The sequence below is a fragment of the Megascapheus bottae genome, chromosome 36 (assembly GCF_031878675.1).
Source record: "Megascapheus bottae isolate mThoBot1 chromosome 36, mThoBot2.hap1, whole genome shotgun sequence".
NCBI lineage: Eukaryota > Metazoa > Chordata > Mammalia > Rodentia > Geomyidae > Megascapheus > Megascapheus bottae.
The window spans coordinates 5,780,286-5,804,405 of NC_143544.1; the positions used below are offsets into that span (position 1 = coordinate 5,780,286).

The 24,120-nt window shown below is 60.7% G+C and overlaps 3 protein-coding genes across 7 annotated transcripts; 1 reads left to right on the forward strand and 2 right to left on the reverse strand.

The window, feature by feature from the left end:
• Nucleotides 1-551: 551 nt before the first annotated feature.
• Nucleotides 552-3,942, reverse strand: Kremen2 (kringle containing transmembrane protein 2). 2 transcript variants are annotated; one of them, XM_090324728.1, is made up of 9 exons: nucleotides 3,852-3,942; nucleotides 3,510-3,684; nucleotides 3,220-3,311; nucleotides 2,994-3,118; nucleotides 2,705-2,741; nucleotides 2,124-2,456; nucleotides 1,536-1,664; nucleotides 1,376-1,454; nucleotides 552-1,130 (listed from the first exon to the last, which is right to left on the reverse strand). In XM_090324728.1, the coding sequence occupies exons 1-9, from the start codon at nucleotides 3,940-3,942 to the stop codon at nucleotides 920-922; spliced, it is 1,272 nt and encodes a 423-aa protein (XP_090180854.1). In that variant the 3' UTR covers nucleotides 552-919. The 2 variants fall into 2 exon arrangements, with proteins under 2 accessions (XP_090180854.1, XP_090180853.1); XM_090324727.1 differs by having other exon boundaries at nucleotides 2,705-2,858.
• Nucleotides 3,943-7,351: 3,409 nt separating this feature from the next.
• LOC150042288 (uncharacterized) lies at nucleotides 7,352-8,040 on the forward strand. Its single transcript, XM_090324744.1, has 3 exons — nucleotides 7,352-7,499; nucleotides 7,574-7,672; nucleotides 7,749-8,040. The coding sequence occupies exons 1-3, from the start codon at nucleotides 7,461-7,463 to the stop codon at nucleotides 7,917-7,919; spliced, it is 309 nt and encodes a 102-aa protein (XP_090180870.1). The 5' UTR covers nucleotides 7,352-7,460; the 3' UTR covers nucleotides 7,920-8,040.
• Nucleotides 8,041-9,702: 1,662 nt separating this feature from the next.
• Nucleotides 9,703-21,183, reverse strand: Flywch1 (FLYWCH-type zinc finger 1). 4 transcript variants are annotated; one of them, XM_090324716.1, is made up of 9 exons: nucleotides 21,010-21,183; nucleotides 20,458-20,495; nucleotides 15,464-15,810; nucleotides 14,667-15,107; nucleotides 12,801-13,232; nucleotides 12,413-12,676; nucleotides 11,825-12,088; nucleotides 11,051-11,321; nucleotides 9,703-10,471 (listed from the first exon to the last, which is right to left on the reverse strand). In XM_090324716.1, exons 3-8 carry the CDS (start codon nucleotides 15,756-15,758, stop codon nucleotides 11,056-11,058), a joined length of 1,962 nt encoding a protein of 653 aa, XP_090180842.1. In that variant the 5' UTR covers nucleotides 15,759-15,810; nucleotides 20,458-20,495; nucleotides 21,010-21,183; the 3' UTR covers nucleotides 9,703-10,471; nucleotides 11,051-11,055. The 4 variants fall into 4 exon arrangements, with proteins under 4 accessions (XP_090180842.1, XP_090180843.1, XP_090180845.1 ...); XM_090324717.1 differs by lacking the exon at nucleotides 20,458-20,495; XM_090324719.1 differs by lacking the exon at nucleotides 12,413-12,676.
• Between the last annotated feature and the right edge of the window lie 2,937 nt (nucleotides 21,184-24,120).

The window sequence follows — 24,120 nt, forward strand, 5'->3', positions numbered from 1 at the left end:
CCGGGGGGTGGCATCGGCGCGGCCCCCGGCGCCCGGGTCCCGCAGGCTCTGGCCGCGGCGACCCTCCAGCCCGCACCCCGCGCCGCGCGCCCAGCTCGCCGCGCGCAGACCAGGCCGTCGCACCTTCGGACACCTACTTAACCCTCCCGGGCGCAGCCCCTCGCCACCGCGCCTCCCCCAGCAGGCGGGGCTCTGTCCAAGGTGCTGCCGTCTCCGCCCGCGCCGCCACGCACCCACCTCGGAGATGCCTGGCGCTCCTGAAGCCGCCGGGCTAGGCCCGGCTCCTCCAGCCCGCTTCCAGCGAGCTCACGCCCAGTTATCGTCCGCCTCCACCGGGCGCACCCTCGGCCCGCCCAAGGCCGGCAGCAGGCAGACGGGAAGGCCCGGAGGAGAAGGTCGGGGCCTCTCCCGGACCGCTCAGCCCACCTCCGGCTGCCCCACCCTCCGCCCCTCGGTCCTGTGCCTCCCAGAAGGCTCCACCGAACTCTGCCCCAAACCCCGCGCCCTCATCCGCACAGCCCCTCCCGCCGCGGAAGAACGGAGGCCGGTACCAAACGAGGCCCTTTATTGGAGGTCGACGGTGGAGCTTCTGTCCACCTTTGCTCACCTGTGACTTCCGGGGACAGCAGTCCAGGACCAGCCCCGGAGGGGCCCAAAGACCTCTGCACCCCGCAGCCAGCCCCGGCATCACGGTCCACGGTTTGGGAGGGGGGCCGGGTTCCTCCCGCCCCCGGGACCCAGCAGCCAGCCCCTCCATCAAGGCCCACTCTTTGGGAGGGGGGTCAGGTTCCATAATAGCACCAAACGCTTCCTGTCCAATGTCTCCACAGGCCGAGCCGCCATTAAAGGAGAAGGCCGAGGTAGGCTGTGGCATGGAATCTCAGATGTCCATCTTGATGACGGACCCCGGGGTCCGGAGTCATAGAGCAGAGATGAGTGAGCGCAAGGAGCTCTGGCTGGAGGCACTCAGGGGCCGGTAGCCTGCGGCGGGACCCTCAGCTTGGGGGTCCCCGGGGGGACAAGGCAGGGCCACCCCTCGGGGCCGGCGATACCACACAGCCCAGCTTCTCCCGGGCCCCCGGGAAGGCCCCGAGGCCAGGGGCCCTTTTCCCGGAGCCAGCAGACAGCTCCTAGAGAGGGGGCAGACGTCAGCTGGACCCCAGCCCCGTCCCGTCTCAGCCTCCTGCCTGTCCTGCTCGCAGCCCCACGCGGGATCCCCTCAAGGGCCCCCCATCAAGAAGCCAGAAGTCCCTTCCCGGGCTCCTTCCCTTCTGGGGTCCCAGCTCCCCTCCAGGGTCCCTCCGTGTCCCGGGATACCGAGGCACTAGGCACCCGGTGCGGGGTCCGCCCTCAGGCCCGGCCCCAGCGCCCGCACCGTCGGCGCAGCAGCCGCAGAAGCGACAGCAGCAGCAGCAGCAGCACGGAGATGGCCGTTGCCGTCGAGAAGACCCGAGCTGCGGGCACAGGAACGTCGTGAGGACCGGCGGCGGCAGCCGCTCCCGACTCCCCCGGGCCCGCCCCGCCGGCGCCCTCACCTCCCACCGCGGGCTGCGGAGCCCCGGGCTTGGGGCTGCAGCTGGCGTTGGCGCCGTCGAGGGGCTCGGCGGGGGTCTGCGCCGAGCCCTCGGGGGCAGCGGCGGGGTCTCCCGGGGCGTCCTGCAGCCCTGCGGAGAGAGGTGTGAGGCGGGCACGGTGCGGGGCCAGGGTCGGGTGCGGGGCGCGGGGTCGGGGCGAGCACGGGTCCGGGGTGCGGGTCGTGGGGCCCGGGGCGCGGGGTCTGGGTGCGGGGCCGGGGCTTGGGCCCGGGGTGAGGGGAGGGGGCGCGGGCCGGGGCGCGGGGCGGGGACGCGGGGTCTGGGTGCGGGGCTTGGGCCCGGGGTGAGGGGAGGGGGCGCGGGGTCTGGGTGCGGGGCGCGGGGCCTGGGTCGGGGTGCGGGGCGGGGACGCGGGGTCTGGGTGCGGGGCCGGGGCTTGGGCCCGGGATGAGGGGGTTGGGCGCGGGCCGGGGCACGGGGCCTGGGTCGGGGTGCGGGGCGGGGACGCGGGGTCTGGGTACGGGGCGGGGACAAGGGGCCCGGGTCTCGGGATCGGGGTGCAGGGCCGGGGGCCGGGGCGCGGCTCACCGCGGTAGGCCAGCGCGAAGCCCTGCGCGTGGCCGCGCGCGTCGCTGCGGAAGGACAGCAGCAGCGCGGCGGTGCGCAGGCGCAGCGGTTCCGCCGGCGGCGGGCGGGCGCCGTCGAAGGCGCGGAGCAGCCGTCCGGATCCCGCGTCGCGCAGCTCCAGTCGGTCCCGCGGGTCGGCCAGCTCGAAGAGGCGGAAAGTGAGTTCCAGCGCGGCTCCCGCGGGGCCCAGCAGCCAGCTGCAGTTCCGATCTGGCCCGTACTCGTCGGGGAAGTCGGGCGAGTAGACGACCCCCTGCGGGGCGGTCCAGTTGCCCTGGCAGGCGCCCACGGACACTGCGGGCGGCGGGGCGGCCGTCAGCACCCCCCGAGGCCAGCGGGGCCTCCCTTCCCGGCACCCCTGCGGGGTCCCAGCAGACCCCAGCCCCGGGTCGGGCCCGGCCCCTTCTCACGCGCTGCCCCCTCCGGGTCCTGCGTGCGCCCCAGATCCCCTCCAACCCGGTGGCCCATTCCCCAAGCCCACCCCGGTTAGGGCCGGGCACCTAGGGCGGCGCCCTCGGCCCCCATGCCTGCCCGGGGCGCACCTTCGTAGATGCCCAGCCGCCCGTCGCCGCCGCACAGCTGGCCTGGGTGGCCGAAACAGATCTGGTCACAGTCGGTGGCAGGGGCCGGGCGTCCCCGGGCCAGGTCGCTTTCAGAGCCACAGAAGCAGGCGTAACCAGCCTCCAGCCCGGCCAGCTGGGAGCAGAGACCGAGTGACCGAGAGGCAGGGTGCCGGGCGGGGGTCGCGGGGTGGGGAGTGGGGTTGGGCTCTCAAGAGTGGGGCTCGGAGAGGGAGCCGGGGTCCCTGGTGAGGGGTCCCGCGGGCAGTACCTGGTAGCCCTTCATACGGCAGAAGCGAAGGCACACCTGAACCGTGAGCTTCGTGGAGGTGCCACTGGGGCCCCCGAGAGCTGGGGGCGCCCCCGAGTCCACGAAGCAGCCCAGGTACCCCGGCACTGAGGGGGCAGCAGAGTCAGGCTGCGCCCTCCCAACGCGACCCCCGGCCGGAGGGGGGCACCCGCATCCCCGTCCGCGCCGTCCACTCCAGTCCACTCACTGTGGCACGTGGGGATGTCGCAGTAGCGCCAGTAGATGCCCTCTTCCGTCTCGGCCACGTAGCACCACGGCTGCACGTCGCCGTCCGGGTTCCTGCGGGCGGGAGAGGAGGTCAGGCCCTGTGTGTCAGGTGGAGGCTGCGGGCTTCTCGCCCGCCCCTTCTCCTTTTCTGAACGCCGACTTCCGACGGGAGGGTGGACGGACCCCGCACTACCGCGCGCAGCCCTCGGCCCCGCCCCGCGCAGGCCCCGCCCCGCGCAGGCCCCGCCCCGCGCAGGCCCCGCCCCTCACCGGCAGAAGTTGTGCGCGCCCAGCCCCCAGCGGCCCTGAGGGTCGCTGGCGCTGCTGTAGCTGTGCTGCTGCGTCTGGTCCCAGAAGAGGCACGGGCGCCCCGCGCCGCGCGGGCCCGTGTGGTTCTGCTGGCCTCGGTAATCGGCGCCATTCACCTGGAAGCACTCGGACAGGCCTGCCGACCACAGCAGGAGCCGGGGTGGAGGGAGGTCTGTACCTCTCGGGGTCTCCTCCCACCCCACCTCCCCACTAGGCGCCAACTCCCGACCGGACCCGGCACCTGCCCGCGCGCGCCGCGCCTCCCCGGCCTCGAACCCTTGCCCGGGCCGCTGCCGGACTCACCTGGGCTGTGCAGGCTGCCCGCCGAGGACCCGCGCGGAGGCAGCAGCGGGAGGAGGAGGAGGAGGAGGCCCCGCAGAGCCCCGGTCCCCATAGCCCGCCGCCAGGCGCGGCCGCTCGGGGTCTGTCTCCCCGGCGGCCGGGGGTCCCCCCGCCCCTCCTCGGATCCCGTCTCGCTCGGGGTGGCGCCTCCCGTCTACGTATCTCCTAGGGAGGTCTTTGCGTCCTAGGTCGTCTCCCTTCCGACCCCCGAGGCGACCACTGCGCTCCCGGCGGGCCCCGGCCTCCACACCCACTCCCTCCCGCGGCGCCTCGCACCCTGCTGCTCGCGCGCCCGGGTCTCAACTGCGCCGCGCCGGCCCCCGGCGTCCCCCGTGCGCGCCCTCCCTCCCCGCCCGCCCCTCCATCCCCCCTCCCCGCCCCCGGGAGCGCGGCGCCCCGCCCGGCGCTGGAGCGCAGGCAGCAGGTCCAGACGCCTCCCACGCCGCCCCCGCCCGGACCCCGCGCCCCCGCCTCGCCCCGCCCGCTCGCCCCTCTCCGGGGTCCGCGCGGGTCGGCGGGGAGGGGGGAGGGGGGCGGGGGAGGACGCCGGGGCACGCAGGCGCTCCCACTCCGCCGTCCATTCATTGTGACACCCCCTCCCTCCCTCCCCCGTCCCCGCCGGCGGAGCAGGCAGCGCCCCGCCCCCACACCCGCGAGACAGGCAGGGACCGTGGACTTGAGTCCGGGACGGGCAGGGGCAGCTGGTGTCTGGGGAGGAAGACAGCTGTGCCGGGTCCCGGCGCGCGCGTCCCCTCCGAGGACCCCAGCCTGGGCGGTGGAATTCCCCGGCGGTGCCCCCCACCTGGCGAGGGGGAGGGGAGCAGGCCCGGGCAGGCGTGGGGGGAAAGTCCCCGCCCCTCCCGCCGCCGACGACCACTCCCGTCCTCTGATCTCGCGGCTCCGCCTGCCCGCTGCCCCTAGGGCTTGGGGGGAGGCCAGCGCAGGTGCGTGGGAGGGCGGGGGCCGGAGGAGGAAGAGGTGGGGACGGGACCCGGCGCCCGCGCCCGCCCAGAGCCCCGACCCATCGTCCCGCCGGCCCGGCCCGGGCCGCTCCTCCCCTGTCTCTGCCGATGAGCCCACGAAGAAGCCCGATGGGCGGGTGGTGGGGATTCTGAGAGAGCCAGATGCCCACGGCCGTGATCCGGCCCTGGAACCCTGTCCCTCTCGGGAAGGCGCTGGGGACATTCAAAGCCCATGGGTTTGCTGCGTCCAGCACTGGGGGACTTCATGAGGGTGGCCGGGCTGGCCGGGCTGAGCACAGGACTGGGAGTTTCCTCCCCAGAATGGCCTGACAGCCACCAGGAGGAAGCCTGGGGACAACCTGCCAGTGTCCCCTCTCCCCCTCCCCCGGGGGAGGGCAGGGCAAGGACAGGAACCATGGGGGAGGGGCAGGCAGCCTCTCTGGCAGCATCGTGGACGAAAAAGGGCTTAGGTGCAGCTTTGCTGAGTCCTGGTCCCAAGGAAGTGAGGGCAGGCGAGTGGGACTCAGCGACCCCGTGTGCAAGGGGTGTCTCTGCGGTAAGCTTTGTTCTCAGCTTTGTTCTTTCCACGGGAAGAACAGCCTGCACACATGCGCACGCACACGCACGCACACATGCACACGTACACACGCGCACATGCATGCACACACGGACACATGCATGCACACACGCACGCACATGCACGCACACATGCACACACGCGCACACACATGCACACGCACAGCAGTCTGCACTCCACGTTTGCTCTGCAAGCAGTGATGTGCTTGCACACCCCAGGCCCTGGGGGGACAGTCGGATCTCCCCCACTTTGCAGATCAACTGGTGTGTTTGCCGCGTCTTCCACGTCAGTAGAACAGGGTTCAAGAGCGTGGATTCAAGCGTGGGGTTGTGCATCTGTCTCTTGTGAAAACGGACACCCCCTGGTCAGGATCTCCCATAAGACGGGTCACAGATGGGGGAGGGACCAGCCGAGGGTCACTGGAGTCTGAGACCCCGACTCTGGGGGACCTGAGGAGTTGAGGTGCAGCCCTGGCTTGTCTAATCAAGCGGGGAGCAGGGAGACACACTGGCCACGTGGGGGCAGCAGAGGGAACGGAGTCGCAGCTGCGTGAGTGGGTGAGCAGCGCCCTTCCTTTGAGGCATGTAGACTTGCCCAGTCTAGTAGGGTAGGGAGCAAAAAAGCGGGGGGCTGTAGGTAAGGGGAGTCAGGTTACTTTGTCCCAGTGGCTCCCCTCCTCCCAAGAAGAGAAGAGGCCCATCAGCTTGGCCCTCTGGCTCAGCTCCGCGCAGGGGCAGGTGCTAGGCCTTTTGGGCCCAGCCTTTTTGAGAGCCCATCAGAGGGAGGGTGGACCCCCACGTGGGGTCAGGGCACCTGACCTTGTCCCCACACTTTTCTTTCTAGTCAAGCCCAGCTGTCGGAGCAGTAGCATATCTTTGGCGCCAAGACAAAAGGAAACACCAGACATATGCTGTGTGCAGTGAACTGACCCAGGGGTCCCCGGGGGGGTTGGGGGGGGGGAGTTTGACCAGGCCTGGCCTCCAAACTCCCTGTCCACCTGTCCTAAGTGAGACTTGAGAAGGGAAGGGATCTTCCTAGAGTTCAGCAAGTGTGTGTGTGTGTGTGTGTGTGTGTGTGTGTGTGTGTGAGAGAGAGAGAGAGAGAGAGGTGGGGGGAGGGAGGGAGGGAGGGAGAGATCTCATGCTTCTCAATTTCTGGCAGCAAGCTGTGTAGGTCCGTGGACTGTTGGAAGGAGTGTGCCTTCACTGTCACCTGGTGGTCTCCATGGGTATGTGTTACGTTCAGCCATCCATGGCCCCCTCCCACTGCCTCCTGTGCTGCCCGGTTTCTGAGAGCCCCAGATTTCAGGAATCTCCCTTCAACTTTGCCTTTTATCTGCTGGAAGGTTTGCTCTCTCTCTGTCTCTGTTATCTGAGACAGAGGCTTTACTGCAAACTCACATAGAGCTGGGGCTCTCCATTCTCTTCCCATCTCCCTTTCTCATCCTTCCCATGTTGAAAATGCAGGTCTGAACCACCACGCTCCCTTAAGACAAGTTTCTTGGGTTCCTTCGGCTTCCATTTCCCTATGAAAATTCCACTAAATGTCCACAGCTGGGGAAAACTGGCCACCCCTGGCTCTCTTCCTGCAGATTGTTGTAATGGCCGGCAGGGGACGCCCTGGTCTTACTTGACAATGGCCACGCAGACACAGGCGCCTGGAAAGTCTACCCTTTAGGAATCCACATGACTTTCGGGAAATAGCTGTTTGGTGCTGGGCTGGGACTCTTGTCTGCCCAGCCCCTGGTATTGGAGTGAGGGGAGGGAAGCCCCGTGCCAGAGGGCCATTCTGTTTGCTCCCTTCCCCGTCCTCTGGGAAAGAAGGGTTTCAGTTTCGATGGCTGAGATGGCTCAGAAGAGGCTAGTATGTTCCTTTGCAGACCAGCTGAGCCTGGAGGTGTTGCAGGGCGTGGCCTGAGTGAGAATGTGGGGGACCGCGGGGAGGAGTAAGATCTAGGGATGGGGGAGCTGAGCCAGCTGCCAGGGGACACATCAGCTGCCTCACTTCTTGGTGACAGATGAGGAAACCACCATGACCTGGTTGCAGAAAGACCTGGCTTGGAGCCACAAGGTGAGAGCCCCAGCCCTCTGCTCCTCTCCCCCCGGGCTCTGCAGGCCCCTCACTCTGTTCCCTCTCCTCAGCAGCACGGTGATGGGCTGCAAATGCCCTTGGGAATTCCCATTGCTGCTGGAGTCCTGGCTCTCCTCGCCCTCCTCGCCCTGGCCTGTCACTGCCTCAAAGAGGTGCCGCTTCTGCCCTTGTACCCCTGCCCACTCCTCGCCATCTCTCCCTCTTCCTCACAGCGCTCTCTTCTCCCAGGCCTGCAAGAGCAAGTGGAGACCCCCATGCTGGCGCCGGAGGCACCCCAACCCTGCGGAGGGCCTGCAGCTCAACTCTGTCCATAGTGTAGCAAATGGACAGCTGGAAAGCCCATCTGGGGAGCCCAGTGTCCCCAACTATCCTCCTCCTGAGGACTCTGAAAGGTTCTAGAAGGGCCCTTGGCTCTGGCGGTGGGGAGCCCTGGTCACCAGTGCTTCAGAGAAGATTGGAGTCTTTGCTTGGCATCTCCATTCAGAAATAATCTGTTACTGGGGACTGGCGGCGGGGACGCCTGTGGGGAGGGAGGGGCGTGGCGTGGCCCCCCTGGTGCACAGGTGCTGGGCTGGTGTCAGCGGCTCCCCTCCCTGGCCTGTGGTGTTGACTGTCTAAAGCCGCCCTGACCCTTCCCTCTTGGCAGTATTCCCCTGGGAGTGATGGGGTGACCCAAAGGAAAGCCAAGGGCTGCACAAAGGCCTACACAGTGTGCAGAGTGAAGCCCGGGGCCACCAGGCCTAACCCATCAGGGCTCCCTTAAGGCCGGAGTCCAGCAGACCCCTGGACTGTGGGTGGACTACGCACATGCCAGACGCATCGCTCATGGTGACCTCGTGCCGCGTGGCAGCGCAGAGGGATTTCTGCACATGGAATTGTGGTCTCTGTCTCTGGCTTCATCTGAAGGGAGATGGGCTGGGGCACGGGGGATGGGGGCTGTGGTCTTAGCTAACATGGGAGCCTGAGATAGCAGGATCATTTGAGCCTAAGGGTTCAAGACCAGCCTGGGCAGTGCAGTGAGACCCTGTCTCACTATGGGATGGAGAACTCTGTGTAGCCTGACCTGGTCAGGGAGAGTGAGTCTGGAGCAGGGTCCAGGGCCCAGAGTACGGAGGCCAGGTCTGCGAGGTCCCCCTGTCCTCTGCGGACACAGCCCAGCACAGCCTTAATCCCTGCCGGGCTTAAGTGGGCTCACAATGAGCTGGGCCTTACAAAGGAACAGTGAGGGGCTTTCTCCTTGGGGAGCTGGCTGGCTTCTCTTGGGGCCATCTGGCCTGTGGAGCTTGAACAGAGTCATAACTAAATAGCCAGGCTGAGGCCTCCCTAGGCAGGGGTGTGTTGGGATTTTCATTTTAAAAAGTGGGGGGGGAGGGAGGAGTGGGGCTGGGAGTTTGGCCTAGTGGTAGAGTGCTTGCCTAGCATGCACAAAGACCTGGGTTTGATTCCTCAGTACTACATATGTAGAAAAAAGTCAAAAATGGTGCTGAGGCTCAAGTGGTGGAGTTCTAACTGTGAGAAAGTCCAAGGACAGTACTCAGGCCCTGAGCTCAAGCTCAGGACTGGCAAAAATAAAATAAAATAAAAAGTAGGGGGGCTGAATGTGGTCGTTCACACCTCAGGAGGCTGAGGTCCGAGGATCGAAGTTCAAAACCAGCCTGGGCACAAAAGAACCTGGGACTCTTATTTCCAATGAACCACCAGAAAATGGGAAGTGGGGCTGTGGCTCAGAAATAGGGTGGTAGCCTTGAGTTGAAGAGCTCAGGGACAGCGCCCAGACCAAGCCCCACAACTGACAAAAAAAAAAAAAAAAAGCAAGGTAGGGGGCTGGGAATGTGGCCTAGTGATGGAGTGCTCGCCTAGCATGCACAAAGGCCCAGGTTTGATTCCTCGGTACCACATACACAGAAAAGGCTGGGAGTGGCACTGTGTCTCAAGTATTACAGCAGTAGCCTTGAACAGCAGAAGCTCAGGGACTGCGCAGGCTCTGAGTTCAAGCCCCAGGACTGCCATCCCCCCCCAAAAAAAATCAGTGTAGGTTGTAAAGAAGAGATGGTGGAGGCCAAGAAGATACCACCCCTGCCGCACTGTCCCCCCAAGCCCGTCACATCCTGAGCAGGTGGTGCTGAGACTGTGGCTTTGGGGCAGCTGTCATCCAGAAGGTCAGGTGAGCGCAGCCACTGGGCACAGGGAGACCAAACCGGGTTTAATGGGGAAGCAGATGAGCAGAGAGGGGGTGCTGCGCCATCACGGGCCCACAGGCAGCCCTCCCCGGCTGGCCGACATCGCTCGGTCCCTCGCATCACAGTGTGGGAGCATGGTGGACTGCCTGGGCAGGTCTGTCTAGGTAGGAGAGGGGGTGGTCCTGGCACAGGCTGCCACTCTCCTAGTGCACTGGGCGTTGCCATATGGACAACCCCGGGCGCCAACCTCTGGCCAGTCACATTGGGAAGGATGGAGAGACCCGACAGATGCTCTGTACTCCGGAAGCAGCAGGGGGCCCCAGGCCCACCCTGAGAGACCCAGTGCAGCAGTGCATGCTGGGAAGACCGTGCCACCCGCACATGTGCAGTGGGCTCTGAGCATTTTTTTTTCGCGACGCTCCAGTCACATGCTTGGAAAATCCGGGGTGCTTGTAGTGCAAAGCAGGGTCATGGCGTCTGTGGCCAGGTGGACTTCCCCGGAGCTTTCCAAACTCAGGACGGCAGCGGCGGCCGTGCCCTGGCCCGCCTCACCACAGCCCCTCCAGCTTGGGCGCTACCTTCTGCTGACACAAGGACACCTGGAGCAGCCTCCGGGGACACCGCTGGGGACAGCGCTGGGGATGGCGAAGGCATCGCCATGGAGGAGTGACAGCAGTTTTGCCAAGCAGCTGTAGGTGGCTGGGGATGCCTGAGTGGACCAGAAGCTTCTCCAGGGCTCCTCGGCTGCCTGGATTTTTATCTTCCACCTCCCTGATTACAAGGAAACACGCGTTATTCCAAAGACTCAAATATTGCCGAAATGAGTAACAAGGGGAGGTTAAACAGTCCTGGAGTCTCTTTCCTAGCATCTAGATGGTGCGCGGGCACGTGCAGGGGTGCTCGCCCTCTGTCTGGGGAGTGAATTCAGGGTCTGGGTGCTGAGGTTTTTTGCTGAAGGCTTGGCTAGATTATTTTTACCCGTGAAATACACAGGACAGACAATTCCTTGAAATCTAGGGCTTTGAGCATGCCAGGCAGGCATGGCTTAAGTGGTAAAGCACCAGACATGAACAAAATAGCTGAGGACAGGCTCAAGGCCCTGAGTTCAAGTCCCAGTACTGGCACATGTGTATGCGAGTGTGCATGCACTCACATGTGCGCACACACACACACACACACACACACAAGATAAAATGCCTTAGAATAAAAGAAGCAGCGGTTGGGATGGGAGAGGTGCGGGTGTGGTTTCAGCTTAAAGGGAAGCGACCAGTAATAAGGAAGGAGGAAGGCACAAAGCTCATGTCCCGGGAGTGGAGACCCAGGCACCGGGGCCCCTGGCTGGGGTCCTACCTGGCTCACTGCTGGGGGGAGCCAGGCGGCTGCTCCCGCTGACGCAGGGCCTCCAGGCCCTCCAGGTCCGGTGGGTGGCAGTGGCCACGCATGACCATTACCCGGCGTCCCTGGGTGATGGCGCGGCTGCGGCAGCTGAGCCGGGCCTGGTCCCGGCACATCCAGTACACCTTCTCGCCCGTCGCCTTCTCCTTGCGGTAGAGGAAGGACTCGTGCACCAGGAACTTGCCCCCAAGGGACGTCCTCAGGAACTCCAGCGGCTTCAGGGGCTCTGGGAGGGGATGAGGGCGGGTGGAGCTCAGGTGCCGGGGACAGTGTGCCAGGGACAGGGGGTGGGCGGCCTGTCCCCCAGCCAACAGACTACAATCCCCTAGCACCCCACGCTAGTCCCTGTTGCCACAGGCCCTTGCCTGCCTAGGTCCCCTCTCTGATCTGGTCTGGACCTCCAAGGGCCCACGACTTCCATCCACTCTCCCACTAATTGGCAGCCAAGTGACTCAGCCTCTCAGGAGCTTCGAGACAGGCCAGTGTGCGTGGCGGGGGGGGGAGGGGGGGGGAGGGCTGAGAGGCTGGGCATGTCCGTGGTTGGTGGGAATGTCACCCTAGCCGCTGCCCCTTGGCTTTCTCCCAGGGTCGGTGCCCTGGGCGTGGGTGCAGCTGCTCTGAGCTCGAGGCCCTCCAGGCGGCCCGGGCTGGCCGCGCTCTGGGGCGGGCAGGGGCGAGTGTGTGGGCAGCGGGGAGCGGGGGCCCTGGGCCTGCCTGCCCTGCCCGCACCTGGGCCTTCCCACTGGGACAGGTTGGGGAAGTGCTCCCGCTGCCGCAGGGCCTCCAGGCCGCCCATGTCGGGCGGGTGGCAGTGCCTGCGCATCACCATCACCCGCTGGCCCTGCGTGATGGCGCGGCTGCGGCAGCCCATGCGTGCCTGGTCGCGGCAGGTCCAGTACACCTTGTCGCCGGAGGCCTTCTCCCGCCGGTACAGGAACGACTCGTGCACCAGGAAGCTGCCCCCCAGAGGCGTCTTCAGGAACTCGGGGCCTCCTGCCGAGGGGTGGGAAGGCCGTCAGGAGGGGCCCAGAACCCACACCAAAGAGGTCTGGAGGAGTCCTGGCCTCCGCGGTCCCCCTAGCCTTGGCCTAGGGCCTGGGCACAGCGAGGTGGCCCTGCGCCTGGGACCCCAGGAACAGCATGGCGGTGGCAGAGCTCTTCTTCTCACAGGGTGAGGACTGGCGCATTGCGGGGACGCGGGGGGGGGGGGGAGGGGGGCGGAGGGGGACAGGGTGGAGGAAAGACCTGTGACTCCTGTGGGCTGGTGACAGGGGTGAGGCAGGGGTGGCCTGGAGCGGGTGGGGCTGGTCTGGGTACCTGGGGCTCCCCGCCGGGTGGGGCTGGGGTGCTCCTCCCGCTGCCGCAGCATCTCCAGGCCCAGCACGTCGGGCGGGTGGCAGTGGCCCCGCATGACGGTCACCCGCCGGCCCTGCGTGATGGCGCGGCTGCGGCAGCCCATGCGTGCCTGGTCGCGGCAGGTCCAGTACACCTTGTCGCCGGCGGCCTTCTCCCGCCGGTACAGGAACGACTCGTGCACCAGGAAGCTGCCCCCCAGAGGCGTCTTCAGGAACTCGGGGCCTCCTGGAGGGAGTCGGAAAGGAAGGTCAAGCACGGAGCGGGGGACAGGGAAGGGGCGTCCAGAAGCCAAGTGCTGGCTGGGACTGGAGCACCAGAGCCCGCAGAGGGGCCAGCTCGGGAGCCTCACCCGGGTCCTCGCCCTGGCCCTCCTCAGAGGCCTCCTGCGGGGCTTCGGGCTGGGCAGGAAGCTCCTGATCGCTGGCCTTGGCCCGCTTTCTGCTCTGGGGCTTGGGAGGCGGCAGATTGTCCACAGCCTGCGTTATGAGATAGCCGCCGAACTCGAAGTCCTCCGCCGTGCCCTGCAGCTCCGCTATGGCCTTCTCCTGCTGCCGACGGGCCTCCAAGCCCTTCATGTCCGGAGGGTGACAGTGACGGCGCATCATGGTCACGCGCTGGCCCTGGGTGATGGCGCGGCTGCGGCAGCCGTACAGGGCGTGGTCCCGGCACGTCCAGTACACCTTGTCCCCCACCACCTTCTCCCGCTTGTAGAGGAAGGAGCGGTACACCAGGAAGCGGCCCCCATAGCAGGTCGTCAGGAACTCCAGGTTCCGGCCCTGTCCTGGATGGGAACGGGGAGGACAGATGTGGCCCCGGGCTGGTGGCTCACGCCTGTCAACCTCCCTTCAGGAGGCTGAGATCTGAGAGTCACGCATGGCTCAAAGTCAGCCCGGGGCATTAACCAAGAGAAAACTGGAAGTGGGGCTGCGACTCCACGTGGCAGAGCTCCAGCGTCGAAGGAAAGAGCTCAGGGACAGCGCCAGGCCCTGAGTTCAAGCCCCATGACTGACAAAAATGAAGGGGCAGCCTGTGGTGAAGCTGGGTGTGGCGGGTGTGGATGTGCGTTGGCAGAGCACCAGTGCATCCCAGCACAGCCCTGGAGCCACCCTCGAAGAGCTGGGCTCCCTCCTGCTCCACCCCGGGGCGGCAGGGGTCCTGCTCACTCTTGGCTGGGCTTTTATGTTTTGGGGTTTATTTAACATTCTTCTTATTATTAGCTATAAGTAGTTGTATAAAGAGATTGACATTTAGGTTTACTTTTTTTTTTTTTTTAAATCAAGTGCATGTGTGTGCCACTGTGAAAGTCAAGTAGACCTGAGAGGTCCCTTACCCAGCGGAAAGGCGGAAAGGAAGTCCCGCCCCATCCCGCCACCTGGCCCTCCCTGCGGGACCCTTGGGTCCATCTGGCCTCTGGATCTCACTGCCTAGTTGCTGGTAATGAAGACACCAGAAGAATGGCATCTGCCTCTCACCAAACTGCCACCTGCTCAGTTGGGGGCCAAGAACTTCCCAGAGCTTCCCTAACAGTCCAGGTTGCTGTGTCTGCCTGGGGATAAAGCTCAGAAAAACCAATGTTTAAGCGAGCTTTCTGAGACACAGACAGGGCCACCACTGGGTGGGGCTGGAATTTGAACCTGGGACCCACTGAAGAACCTTTCTAGGGGTCCTGCCTGGATTCAACCACATCCAGGTCACTGGGGCTTGTTGCAATTCAGACTTGCCAGCCTCCATACCAGGTCTTTCTGCATCAGAGAATTCTGGGAGGACTGGGTCCCCGGATTACAGCTGGTTTAGGGTATATATATATATATATACATGTATATATGTGATATATCGTGATATATATATTCCCCAGTTCTTGGGCTTGAACTCATGGCCTGAGCACTGTCCTTGGGCTTTCTCAAGGCTAGCACTCTGCCACTTGAGCCACAGCACCACTTCTGGCTTTTTCTGTGTATGTAGTACCGAGGAATCAAACCCAGGGCTTCATGCATGCTAGGCAGGCACTCTTCCACTAGGCCACACTCTTGGCCTGACATTTTCTTTTCCTTTCTATTTGTGTGCTTGAGCTCCGGGCCCTTCACGTGCTAGGCCAGCTGGCACTCTACCATCTGAGCCATGCCTCCAGCCCTGAGGGAGCCGCCATCTCTGCCTGGGCACGAATGTGCACAGGCAGGTTCCTGCCTGCTGGAAGGAAGAAGGGGCGCATACTCACCGGGCCTCCGCTTGCGCTTCTTGAGAGGCAGTCTGAGCAGCGAGAGAGCTAAGGCCTTCTCCTCCTCCTCCTTCGCTATCTGCTGGAGGATGGGGTCCGGCTCCTCAAGCAGCGGCCACAGGGTCACACCGTCCAGCACTTCCTCCTCTTGGCCCTCAGCGCCCTCTGGACCGGGGAGCTCCCCCCAGCCCTCGGGCAGCTCCTCCCTCTCGCACCCCTCCTCGGGGCCCTCCTCCTCAGGCGGGTGGCAGTGGTCCCGCATGACGATGGCCCGCAGGCCGCGGGTGACAGCCCTGCCCCGGCAGCCCAGCTCTGCTTGCCTGCGACACTTCCAGTACACCTTGTCGCCCACCGCCTTCTCCTGCTTGTACAGGAAGGCCTTGTGCACCAGGATTCGGCCTCCAAACGGGGTTCTCAGGAACTCGAGGGGCTGAGGGGCGGCTGGGGGCGGGGAGAGGGCTGGGTTAGCATTCTGGGGTAAGACAAGCCAGCCAGGGTGGGGTGAGGGGTTCTGGAGGGGGCATGGCCTGCATGGCTGGGGTGCCTCCTTGGACCCCCCAGCTGCTAGGCCAGAAGCTCAGACCGACCGTGCAGCTGGCTTCTCGGGTGTAGTGTAGGTTTTGGAGGTGTTTAGGAAGCATTGCTCTGGCTCCATCTCTGCCCTCCTAGGGATGGCATCACAGGGTGGGCACCCCAGCCTGGCATGGGGACCACATCAAGAGGCTCTACTGTGACGTAGCTCACCTAGCTGGATTTTGGGGTGCTGGGGTCAGGGGCAACAGGCCTGGACGTCTCACCTGCGTCCACTCTGCTGCGTTTCCTGGGGACTGTCTGCACCTGCTCCTTGGCCGGCGGGGTGGGGAGGGTGCTGGTGAGGGTGGGGGGCGCAGAGGTCTCTGGGGACACAGTAGAGCGCCCAACCATGGGCTTAGAGCCCACCCCGCATCCATCCACGCTGGAGGTTGTGAGGATCTTGGGTACTGTCTGGATCACACTGGTGACTCTCTGGGGGCGAGGCTCCTGCCCGGCCTTTGCTTTCTGGCCCTCAGGCCCGCTGGGCGGAGGCAGGGGCATCCTAAAGCCACACTCCATTCCCTGGCAGAAGGCGACTTTCTCCTCTTCTTCCCTGGCCAGGAGCTGTGTCCTAAAGAAGGAGGTAAACTGGTCAGCCTTTGCCTGGGGCAGCTCAGAAATTGTGGGCTCCCAGCTCCTGATTTTTTTTTAAGCCAATAACCAAAAGCCAAGTATTACAGGAATTCATTTCTAGGAAATGTCCAAGCCAGGGGCCAGGAGCCCCAAATTATCTTAAGATCCATATGAACCACAGAGGGAGAGAACGTGACGCCTCAACTGACGCCCTCTAGTGGGCAGAGTCAGCCTCACCAGCTCTGAGACCATCTGCCCACTGCCCATCATTCCTTGAAGAGCTGACCTGGACACTGGTAAAGTACCACAGTCATGGAAGGTGGAGAAGATGTGATGACCAACTGCAACACCGGATCAGACCGCATCAGAGACACTAGCAAAGTCGCATCCAAAGTCCAGCAGGGGCAGTGATTGACAGCAGTATTCCAAGCTGACCTCTGTGGTTTACTCGTTAAGGCGCCGGGTGACAGCTGTGTGGGAGTCCCTGTACTAGATTTACTTTGTTTCTGTGATACTGGCTTTAAACCCAGGTCTTGAGCATGCTCATGACGTTCTTCCACTGAGCCCCACCCCCAGATCCTCTTTTACCTACAGACTTAAGGATTGGCTAAGTTGTTCAGGCTGGCCTCAAACTTGCTATCTACCTGCCCCAGCTTTCCATGTACTTGGGATGATGGGTGAGTTGCCACTACGCTATGTAGTCAAGTTTCAGAAGACTGATCTGGGAGATTGAAATTCAAAGCCAGGGGTGTGGGGGGGGGGGAGGGAGCCCATGAACCCTCCATCTCCAAAAATAACCAGGAAAAAGCAAGACTGAGAGTGAGGAAACAGAAAACACTGTACGAAAGGAAACGTACACATTAAACACACACACACACACACACACACACACACACACACTAAAAAAAAAAGCAGGGGGGCCAGGAGTTTGGCCTAGTGGTAGAGTGCTTGCCTAGCATGGACGAAGACTCACGTTCAATTCCTTGGTACCACATACATAGAAAAAAGCCGGAAGTGGTGCTGAGGCTCAAGTGGTAGAGCTCTAGCCTTGAGAAAGTCCAAGGACAGTGCTCAGGCCCTTAGCCCATCAGGACTGGCAAAAAAAAAAAAAAAAAAAAAAAGCAGGGCCGGGAGCATGGCTTAAGTCACCAAGTACCAGCTGAGCAATCAAGCAGAACAAGTATAAGGCCCTAAGTTCAAATTTGGTACCAGAAATATGGTGTCAGGGACAAAGTTCCCAGAGACCTTTGCACAGCATGGGGAGAAGGTGCGTGTGAAGACACTTGCCCACATCCTGCCCCTCTGCCCACGTGACTCGCCCAGCCTCACCCCAATAGGCCTTGCCCTAAGACTCCTCGCCTTAGATCTGTGAGGCAGTAGATTCGGTGGCGTCAACCCTGACCTCTATTACTGCAGCCCGGGCTTTCTCCTAGGGTCACTATCATGTCACTCTGCCCCTGGGGAGGCAGTGGTCTCAAGCACTTACCTGCATGACCTAGGGCTGCCCAGTTGGTGAAAGTCAGGACTAGAACCCAGGCCTGGCTGCCCAGACCCAATGTGTCCTGCCCTTAAGTGGTGTTTAAAGTACGAAAGAAAACTGCTGAAGGAAACAGCACGAAGAAGACTGCTCCACAGCGCCGGGCTCACCTTCCCCAGAAAGCAGTCTGCTGTGCTCCTGTGTCCACAGTCCAGCTGCTACTTCTTTCTTTCTTCCCTAATGTTTTTCACGGGGCTTGAACTCAGGGCCTGGGCATTATCCCTGACCTCTTTTGATTAAGGCTAGTGCTCTACCATCCTGAGCCACAGCTCCGTTTGTGGTTTGATGGTGGTTAACTGGAAGTAAGAGTCTCATGGACTTTAGTGCTGAGGCTGGCTTTGAACCGTGATCGTCAGATCTCAGCCTCCTGAGTAGCTGGGATTACAGACGTGAGCCACTGCGCCTGGCCTTTATTTTTTAACCTTTCTTATCTTTTTTTGGTACTGGGATGCTGTACTTGCTGAAAAGCACTTTGCCACTGAGTGACATTCCAGCCCTTCCAGTTTCCTTGTAATCGATCACTTTCAGCTCTCAGGGTTTTCAAGGTGAACTTGGCCAATGAAGGCCTTCGAGAAGCTGGGGTTCCTGCAGCATCTCCACTGTACCCCTCATCACCCAGCACTTCAGCCTGCCCTGGCTCAACCTGGCTGGAGTGGCAGTTTCTAGCCATGTCTACGCTCTGGGTTACCTAGAATTCCCTGTTAGCTTCTTAGTCACCTGCTCCCAGGAGAGCCACTAAGTTCCAGGTAAAATCTTAGCAAAAGTGTCTGCCTTCCCAGTTGAACTATGGCTAATACCCGCTTCTAGAATCTAGAGTTATAACTTCAACTCAACTTTCCTTTATCATCTCCCCCCCCTCTTCCCCCCATGCTAATGCTGAAGTTTGAACTCAGGGTCTCATACTCTTATTGGGCTTATTTGTTCAGCTGGCACTCTAACATCTGAGCTATGCCTCCAGTCAACATTTTTACTGGTTATTTCAGAAATGGAGCCTCATTCACTTTTCTATCAGGGTTGGCTTCAAATGTCAGTCATTGTTGGGTGCCAACAGCTCGGGCCTGTAATCCTAGCTATTCAGGAGGCTGAGTTCTGAGGATCACAGTCTGAAGCCAGCCTAGGCAGGAAAGTCTGTGAGACTCTAATCGCCAATAAACTACCAAAAAAAGCCAGAACTGGAGCTATGGCTTAAGAGGTAGGGTGCTAGTCTTAAACAAAAGAAGCTCAGGAACAGTGTCCAGGCCCTGAGTTCAAGCCCCAAGACTAGCACAGAACAAACAAGTATCAATGTTCCAATCTCAGTTCTTTGCGTAGCTAGGATTACCGTGGAGGAGAGGAGGGAAGGCCTGGCTTGTGAGGTCAAGCACAGCCAGTGGTGCAAGCTTAGCATTCCAACTACTAGAAAGCCTGAGGCAGGATGGCCACTCCAGGCCAGGAGTGCAAAAAGTGGCCTGTGTAACACAGCAAGATCTTGTCGCAGAACAAGAAGAGGTAAAACCCTTCCTGCAGGATCTCGAAGTTCCACCTGGCCCTCTGCCCTGCCCAGTGAACTATGAGACTCAGAGGTGGGCCTCGCCCGGGTCCAGACCCTCCTGTGATGCATGCACAGACTGGGTGCCAGTCATCCCGGGGAGGCTGGTTTTGATCCCCAGAGGATGATGTACTACTCACAACCCCAGCACCAGTGGCCACTGCTGTGCAGAGCACACACGGCTTTGTTGTATGTATATATGGGGTGGGGGAGGCTGTTCGGCACTATAGGGTATTCAGCAGCACCCCTGTACTTTGCCTGCTAGACAGATGCCCCTCAAGTTATAGCTGAAAGGTCCCCTATTAGGCATACCTTCCTGAGAGCCAAGCCACTGCTTCAAAGCAACGCAAAGGGTACAGAAGGGGAGAGCCCAGCTGGGCGTGGAGGCACACACTGTGATTCCAGTCATGCCAGAGGCAGAGACTGAGAGGACTGCAGCTTGGAGCCAGCTGCGGCTCTCGAGATGCCTGTCTCAACCAATACAAACTGGGTATGACGGTGCATACCTGTCACCCAGAGACAGGGGAAGCATGAATAGAAGGACTGAGGTCTTGGCTAGCCTGGATTTAAAAAAAAAAAAAGTGAGATTCTATTGAAAACAAAACAGAATAGATGGCTCAAGTGGTACAGTGACACAGTGACTAGCAAGCGGGAGGCCCTGAGTTAAACTCCAATACCACAAAAAATGAGAGACTCCACCCACCTCACCTCTCCTGCGCCAGTGTTCCCCAGAGAGGTGAAGCTGTTAGATGGGAGCATGGTGGGAGGTCTTTAGGTCACTGGGGAGGCAGGAGCCCCTGCTTCTTCCTCTCTTTTGTTTTCTGGCCCTCACCCCCACATACTCCTCACCACCGCTACTCTTACCAGTGCCCTAAGTGCTCTGCGCAGTGCTGGACCAAAATCTTCAACAGAGCCTGACATATTCTGTTGTATTTACAGAAGGCTTAACAATATAGTTGCACCCTAGACCAAAATCTCAGCTAGTTTTGCTCTTTCTCCTGACCTAATGTGTCTTCAGAGCTTCCTCTGTGCACCTGTTCACACACCTGCCTTCTGTCTGCTTTCCTGTCATCTGAGGCCTTCCTCTTCAGCACAATGCACAGCAATCCTTCATTGTCTGTTCACACCAGTTCTCTCCATGGGTGCAGGCAAGTTCCTCCTGAGTGTCTGTGTGCTAGTCTTGGGCTTGAACTCAACCTGGGCATTGTCCTTGAGCTTTTTTGTTCAAGGTGAGCACTCTACTACTTGAGCCACAGCTCCATGTCTGGTTTTTTGATAGATAAGTGGGGATCAGAGTCTCACAGCCTTTTCCTGTCCAGGCTGGCTTTGAACCTGGGTCCTCAGGTCTCAGCCTCCCAGGTAGCTAGGATGACAGGCCAGGATCACCTGGCAGGTTCCTCTTTCTAACTAATGCCCAAGGCTCACCAGGCATTTCCCAGTAAAGTACAGCTCTAGCGGTGTAGCTTACGCACAGTGCCAGCTCCAGACAGTCAAGCACCAACGTCAGACCTGGACTTCTTCCACTAGTCTGATTTAGTGGCATTTGGAAAAGGACTCAGACAAACATAATCAAACCTCACCAGAAAATCTAAACCACGCTCCAGAAACGATGCTGGCCCTGGAAAGCAGAAATGGAAGTTTATGTGTGATGATCTGAATGCGGGGGGGGGGGGGGGGGATCCGCACCCGCCAAATGCCATCAGTGGAAAAGAAAGGAGGGCTTAACGCTCTCAGACCCTCCCCTAGGTCGCCCCTTCTCGGGGACGGAAGGAGTCAGAAGAGCGATGGAATAGACCTGCGTCACGGGGACCGGGAGCTGCGGCTCCCTTTCAAACTTGAGGCCCGGCAGGTCCAGGCAGACGTGAAGCCTGGAAGCCTCACGGGGTCAGCGCGCGGTGCAAGGTCACCGGGCCCCGGGGACGCGCGGGGGGAGGGCCGCGGAGGGGCGATCGCGGGGCCCACCGACCCGGGGGACAGGGGGCGAGGCGTGAGGAGGCGAAGCCGGGCGGCCCACAGCGAGGCGGCGGCGCCGTGACGCAGGGCCGGAACCCCCTCCCCAGCCCCGCCCGCGGGGCGTCCATCCGCCGGCCGGGACCCCCCCCCCCCCCCGCCCCGCTAGGGCCCGTCCTCACCCACGGCAGCCGGCCCTCCCTCTCCCGCGACGGGTCCCTGGCCTCGGCCGCTACAGCCGCAGGCGTCGACCTGGAGGCCCCGGCCACTTGGGCCACCACAACCCCACAGCGCCGGCTCCCCGCCTCCAATGGCCCCTTGGAGGGCGCGCTCTGTGCCCGCGCGCGCGAGCGCGGCCCCGAGGCAGTGCGGGCCTCTCCAGCGAGCATGCGCAGTGAGACCGCGGAGCCGCCTCCGCCGAGCTGACGGTCGGCCCAGCCAATGAACGTGCGGAGGGGCGTGGCCATCCAACACGAAAAAGGCGGGGCCAGCCTGGGATTGGGCGGGAGAGGTTGGGGGCGGGGCTGAGGCAGAGTTGGTGGCGGGGACTGTGAGGCTGAGTTTCAGAGGTAGTTATTGTCCTTCAGTCAGTCTTCTTTGGAGAGACCTGTGTTTGGTGTCGTTGCGCATCTTTTGTGGGTTTATTTTATTTATTTTGCCAGTCCTGGGCTTGAGCTCAGGGCCTGAGCACTGTCCTTGGACTTTCTCAAGGCCGGAGCTCTACCACTTGAGCCTCAGCACCACTCCTGGCTTTTTTTCTATGTATGTGGTACCGAGGAATCGAACCCAGGTCTGTGTGCATGCTAGGCAAGCAAATCTACCACTAGGTCAATCTCCCGGCCCCTGCTGCGCATCTTTTACACTGGGCTGTCATTGAATATAATCTTTATATATTCTTATATTATTTATATATCCTAGATGTGCATCTTTCATCAGATACTTGATCCAGTTCAGATGGAGTCCTTTGAACCATTGAAATTTTTCATTTGTATAAAGTCCAACTGGGGCCGGGAGTTTGGCCTAGTGGTTAAAGTGCTTGCCTAGCATGCATGAAGACCCGGGTTCGATTCCTCGGTACCACATACATAGAAAAAAGCCGGAAGTGGTGCTGAGGCTCAAGTGGTAGAGCTCTAGCCTTGAGAAAGTCCAAGGACAGTGCTCAGGCCCTGAGCTCAAGCCCAGGACTGGCAAAAAAATAAATAAAGTCCAACTGATCTGCGTGACTTTGCTCTTGGTGGTTCTGGGGTTTTGCACTCAGGGTTTTGAGCTTGAAGGACAGTGGCATCCAATTCTGTTTTCCATGTGTTTGTTTCATATTGTTAGCTGTTGCCCATATGTTATCTCATTACCTACAGGCTACCTATCCACCCTACAGGCCCCTGAGCCAGTCTCCAGCTCTTGCATTTTCAACAGGGCCTATCTAGTTCAGGCTGGCCTTGAAATCCGTAGAGAGCCTAGACTGGCCTGGACCCCAGGATCTATCTCCACCTCCTAAATGCTGGGGTTACAGAGGCATACTACTACACTTGGCTCATGATTTTTAATTTTTTTCCCTAGTTTGCTTGTGCTGTGTGTGTGGATGTTGGTGTTGGGGCTTGAACTCAGGGCTTCACACTATCACTTGGCTTTTTTGCTCACATATCCACTTCTGGATTTAGTGGTTAACTGGAGATTAGAGTCTCAGCTTTCTGGTGTTGGGAGTATAGTCTAGTGTTAGAGTGTTTGCCTAGCATGCACGAAGCCCTGGATTCCATACCTCAGTATCACATACTTAGAAAAGGCCGCAAGTGGTGCTGTGGCTCAAGGGGCAGGGCTTTAGCCTTGAGCAAAAACTGTCTGAGACTAGGAGTGGTGGCCCACGCCTGTAATCCGAGCTACACAGGAAGCTGAGATCTGAGGATCACCAGTTCCAAGTCAGCCTGGGCACTGAAGACTGTGGGACTCAAATCCAATTAACCACTAGAAAACTGGACATGAGGACCAGGAGTTTGGCCTAGTGGTAGTGCGCTTGCCTAGCATGCACAAAGACCCAGGTTCCATTCCTTGGTATCACATACATGGAAAAAAAGCCAGAAATGGTGCTGTGGCTCAAGTAGTAGAGCTCTAGCAGTGAGAAAGCCCAAGGACAGTGCTCTGAGCCTAAGCCCAGGACTGGCAAAAAAAAAGAAAACTGGAAATGGTGCTGTGTCTCAGGGGGTAGGATGGTAGCCTTAAGCGGAAGAGCTCAAGGACAGTGCACAGGCCCTGACTTCAAGCCCCAGGACTGGGGGGGGGGGGGAGTCAGATTTCCATAGCTGTGCCAGCTTTGGACCACAATGCTCAGCTTTCAGCTTCTTGTAAAGCTCGGATTGTAGATGTAAGCCCCACCCCTGTAGGTTTTACTCGGATCCTGTTTGGCTTGCTTGGGTTGCTCATGGCTGCTCTTCTGTCACATCAGCCTTACCTTCAAGTCTGGCATCTATTTTGTTGGCTAACTGGAGACATAGTTTCGTAGACTTTTCTGCTCAAGCTGGCTCTGAACCTCAATCCTCAGATCTCAGCCTCCTGAGTAGCTAGGATTACAGGCGTGTTTGGGACAGTAGCTTTGCCAGACCTACTGCCTGAACTGCACTCCTGATGCTCATTACTACTGGCCATTCTTCAAGCCCAGGTGTATGCTTGCCACCCCCACACCACCTCCCAGGGCCACCAGAGTGGTGTCCCAGCCCCCCCCATGCACACACACACAAACTCCCAGCAAAGAAGAAATCAGTGGATTCTATTTAAACATAGAATTAGCAGAAGTTTCCAGGCAAAAGTACGTTTCCATGTAAGAGAAATATAGCAAAATGGAGAGGAAGAAGAAGAAAATATGCTGAGAGTTTCTAAAGAAATAGTATAGGTGCTGGCTGGTTTCGAAAGCATCGTACTTGACAATAAAAAGCATCCACATGCTACACTGAAAAAGAACGAAGGCATCTTTGTACTCAGAGGTGATTTTTGAAAGAATAAGGATGTTAAGGTGAAGAACGGAAGGCTGGACTCTTTGTGGAGGAGACCTGACCTTGGGCTGGAGGAAGGTAACTGCTTCCTTCGTGTTTAGCCCAGTATGGTGGTACCCAGTAGGCTGGGGGAAAGGCCCAGAGCCATCTGTGAGGGAAGCTGGTTTGGGCCAGGGAGGGAGGTAACCTCTGGTATCCTGGGAGACCCCAGCAGGAGGGAGTCTGAGGCCTTTCAGGGCCTGGCCAACCTCAGGTCATGAGCTCCACTGGCCCCATTCCTACCCAGAACAACAGGAAGAGGAAACCTGGGAG